The sequence below is a fragment of the Octopus bimaculoides genome, chromosome 1 (genome assembly GCF_001194135.2).
Source record: "Octopus bimaculoides isolate UCB-OBI-ISO-001 chromosome 1, ASM119413v2, whole genome shotgun sequence".
NCBI lineage: Eukaryota > Metazoa > Mollusca > Cephalopoda > Octopoda > Octopodidae > Octopus > Octopus bimaculoides.
In genome coordinates, this window is record NC_068981.1 from 113,411,073 (window position 1) to 113,415,869 (window position 4,797).

The 4,797-nt window shown below is 33.1% G+C and overlaps 1 protein-coding gene across 2 annotated transcripts in view; it reads right to left on the reverse strand.

Annotated features, from left to right (window-relative positions):
- The window catches only part of LOC106879964 (interstitial collagenase), a 135,238-nt gene that overhangs the window by 17,112 nt on the left and 113,329 nt on the right, over window positions 1–4,797 (reverse strand). For both annotated transcript variants that reach the window (XM_014929724.2, XM_014929723.2), the window contains one exon: window positions 1,236–1,489. In XM_014929724.2, coding sequence (XP_014785210.1) covers window positions 1,236–1,489 — 254 coding nt within the window. The remainder of the gene's footprint in view (window positions 1–1,235; window positions 1,490–4,797) is intronic.

The window sequence follows — 4,797 nt, forward strand, 5'->3', positions numbered from 1 at the left end:
TATATATATATATATATATATATATATATATATTCTTTTATTCTTTTCCTTGTTTTAGTCATTTGACTGTGGCCATGCTGGAGCACTGCCTTTTAATAATGCTGTGTCCCTGATATATATGTCATTCCAAATGTGATAATTTCCATCTATTTAAATGCTTTTTGTAATAAACACACACTTAATTTTAATGGCTCCGAGGAAGCTATAAGATGTTGCACAAGCACTCACTTATGAATGCACTACTTCTTAAAGTAAAAAAAGCTGTAAGTTAATCAAGATGACTATGTAATTTCTGTTCCCTTATCACTTAATAATTAATGTGTGTGATGTGCATGTGCATGTGCATGTGTAGGTATCTGTGTATGTATGTGTGAGTGTGTATATGTGCATGTATTCATAACTAAATTCATTTATCAAAAAAAGGTTGACAGGTCAAATACTACCATGGCAATACCTTTAGTGTTGTATAAGAAAAAAAAGTATTGTCCATAAACAAGTGAGAATACAATAAGTGATATCAGAATGTTCAATATACAACATAAATAGTTAAAAGTTTATGTATTGCAGAAAAATATAGAAGATGGGAACTACCCCAGGAAGTCATTTATTGGCTTCATATGGTTTGAATGCAAGAATTATCTTGTATTGGATAAATTCAATAATAGGTTTCTTACACCATATTCAAACTGAGATCACTGACACATCTTCTACAATAAATATTTGGACCATGACTAATGTCTTATTATTTCTTGATCTCTTGATCTCACAGTTGAGGTCTTTTTTAGGTTACTTCTCTCTTCCAATTAAGAATATAGACACCTCAACCAAATCGCTCAATCTACTAAAAGTATCAACCACATCTCCTTCGTGTCAAACTTTACTGTTTTAAAAAGGGAGGAACATGTAGTTCTAGCAACTCCAAAAGATTGGATAGTCATAGATTGAATGTTTTAGATTGTATATCTATGTAATCAGAGATGATATGGAACTAAGCAACAATATGCTGGATTTTCCTCTTTCTCAAAAGTCTTCTTTGCAAGATTTCATGGCATCATAAAATCTCTTGTCACATATTCATTCAATACAGTAACTCTAAATTCTTGAATTTCCATTGGAACCACCTGGCTCAAATATAGTCTCACTGAAGAAAATGAAATAGCAACCCAATAAAAGTATTGATAAGTAGGTATTCAACAACAAATTTAGTGTAACTATTATGCAAATACAGAACTTACATTACATCTAAACAGTGCACTGAGGGAAAATTCACTTGTTACTTTTGAAGGAAAAAGATCATCATTGATAGTGATGGTGTATAGTCTCCCTTCAGCTATTATGTGGACAATGCTGTTTGGTTGATAAGCAGCAGCACCAATCACCCATGATATAGGTAGAAGCGACAACATTGGTAAGCTATCAACAGAGACCTTGGTCACACTCACAAAGCTGTCATCCATTGGATTGTATTTGATTTCTTCGTATGTATGTCCTAAAAAATAAAATCATATACACGTATTAGAAAAAAAGAAAACATGAAATTAGACATGCAAAACACATGATAGAAAAAGTGTAGAAAGTTTAAATGAAGCAACAATTATCAAGGAGTGTGTATAATGAAAGGAAATACATGAAAAAAAAAAAAAAAGATATGCAAGTGGATTTAACACTACACATAACCTTTATAAAAGAAAAAGTATTAAAATTAGAGAAAAAGAAGTGGGAACAATATCAAACTTTCATAATAGCTGTATTCATTGGAAACATAGTTTTAAAAAGAAATAGAGAATGAGTTAGTCAGACAGGTGGCAGCATTTTTGTTAGAGGGGGTAAGTCAATTACATTGACCCAGTGCTCAACTGGTACTTATTTAATCAACTTCAAAAGGATGAAAGGCAAAGCTGACCTTGGAAGAATTTGAACTCAGACTGTAAAGATGGATAAAATGCCACTAAGCATTTTGCCCAGTATGCTAAGGATTCTACCAGTTTGCCTTATTATCATCATTATTATTGTTATTGTTGTTGTTGTTATTATTATTATTATTGTTCAGTAGTTTTATTTTTGTAACGTGCTTTCACTTCACTACCGAGTGCAGCTCTGTGTGCCTTGGGTATGTGCTATGGTTTGCTGTGGTGCTCTTATGGTTACTGTATTGAAAGTGTTTTGCGTAGGATGTGTGCAGTGCCCAGTAGTGCAATTTTCTGTATGTTATATATATTTGTAAGTCCTGGTGTTTTTGTTATGTATTAGTCTGAATATTTTTTATTATACCTAAGGCAGCTACTATAATAGGAATTGTTTCTGTTTTTAGATTCCACATTCGAGTTACCTCTATTTTTATTATTATTATTATTATTATTATTATTATTATTAAGGTGGTGAATTGGCAGAATCATCAGAATGTCGGGCAAAATGCTTAGTAGCATTTCATCTGTCTTTACATTCTTAGTCCAAATTCCGCCAAGGTCGACTTTACCTTTCATCCTTTCGGAGTCGACGAGATAAGTACCAGTCATTCATTGGAGTCAATGTAGTCGACTTACTCTCTCCTGCCAAATTTCATGCCTTGGGCCTATAATAGAAAAGATTATTATTATTATCATTAATTAAGGCTGGCAGAATCATTAGCATGCCAAGTGAAATGCTTAGCAGCATTTCGTCTGTCTTTATGCTCTGAGTTCAAATTCCACTGAGGTCGACTTTGCATTTCATCCTTTCGGGGGCGATAAATTAAGTACCAGTGAAACACCAGAATCGATGTAACTGACTAATCCCCTCCCGTAAAATTTCAGGCCTCGTGCCTTTAGTAGAAAGGATTATTATTATTATTATTATTATTATTTTTATCCTTATTTTTATTATTATATGGAAACTCACAGTTTGTTTCACTGGGTATGATGAAAAGTGTCAGTTGTCCACAGCCAACAGATTAAGGTGACACCTGTTTACTGGTTATGCTTCAAGAACACTGGGAAGAATTCTTGCAGTTCCAAGCAATGCTGTATTATTATTATTCAGTAGTCTTATTTTTATAATGTGCTTTTACTGCACTACCGAACGCAGCTCTGTGTGCCTTGGGTATGTGCTGTATTTTATTGTGATGCTCCTATAGTTATTGCATTGAAAGTGGTTTATGTAAGATGTGTGCGGTGACTAGTAGTGCTATTTTCTGTATGTTATATACATTTGTTAGTCCTAGTGCTTTTGTTATGTAATTGTCTGAATATTTTTTCATCATACCTAATGCATCCACTATGATAGGAATTGTTTCCGTTTTTAGACTCCACATTCAAGTTACCTCTATTTCCAGGTAACGTTGTCATCTGTTGGTATTGATACATCAATTAGAAAGCATTTTTTTTCTTCATGATCTCTGACAACTATATCTGGCCTATTGGCATTAATCTCTCTATCTGTGTGTATTGGCATATCCCATAGTATTGTTGCTTTCTCATTTTCTGTGACCTTTTCTGGCGTGTGCCTATACCATCTTTTTTCTGTTGTTATTCCATAGTGTTGGCATAGCTTCCAGTGTGTGTAGGTCCCAACTCTGTCATGTCTGTGAATATATTCCTTCTTAGTCAGGACTGGGCAGCCATAGACAATATGATTTATTGTTTCTTGTTCATCTCCACATATTCTGCAGTTACTTGTTATGTTTCTTTTCATAATATGTTTTTTATACTTTCTGGTGGGGAGGCTTTGGTCTTGTGTTGCAATGAAAAATCCTTCAGTCTCTGCTTTGAGTCCTGAGCTTCTCAGCCATTGTTGGGATTTTGCTTTGTCTATTTCTTTTGCATTTAGTTTATCCCAGCATTTGCCATGAATGGGCTTTTCTTGCCATTGTTTTATCATGATCTGTTGCTGTTCTAGTTTTAGTTTGGATTTCATTTGTTTTACAGCTTTTGTTATTTCTTCTTTTTCTTCAAAGTTGTTAGGTAGTATGACTTCTTATTTGTATTTGTCAACTTTCTTAAAAACTGAAAACAGATTTTTGTTTTGTTCGTGTTTTGTGGCTATTTGTATTAATTTTCCTTGTTTCTGATGTAGGTTTTTGTAGTTGTATGACAATTGTTTTGTAATAGTTTTCTAGCTGTATAAGGCCTCTACCACCTTCTATACATTGTACATATAACCTTTCTATATCAGATTTTGGGTGGTGTATCCTAAATCCTGTCATTATTTTTCTTGTTTTCCCATCTATTTTGATTAGTTCATTTAGTGTCCAGTTAAGGATATTGTAGCTGTAATTATAACTGGGACGGCTAAAGTGTTGATACCTACTATCTTATTGTTCGCATTGAGCTCTGTTTTCAGTATTAATCTAACTAGTCTATAGTATCCTTTTTTATTTTCTCTTTCATTTGTGTGTGCTGTATAGTATCTAGTTCATTGATTCCCAAATATTTGTATGTCTGGTTTTGGTCTAATTCTCTTATTTCATTTGCTTTATCTTGTGTGATGTTGCTACTCTTAACTAGTTTGCCTCTTTTCAAGATTGCTTTGGCACATTTTTCTAAGCCAAATTTCATATTTATTTCTTTGGTAAATCCATGTAATGTCTGTAATAATGTTTCCAGCTGTTTATCATTTGTAGCATATAGTTTTAGGTCATCCATATGTCTAGGTGATACATCTAGAGAATATATAGCGGACTTACTAAACATTAAATCCTCAGACAAAGATTCAAAAATTATTATGTTGCTACTTGGAAGGAGTTAATATTTAGAGTTTGTTAATTTATAAGGAGTATAGACAGATAGGGGAGGAAAGGGATAGAAAGGAGGAAATGATAAT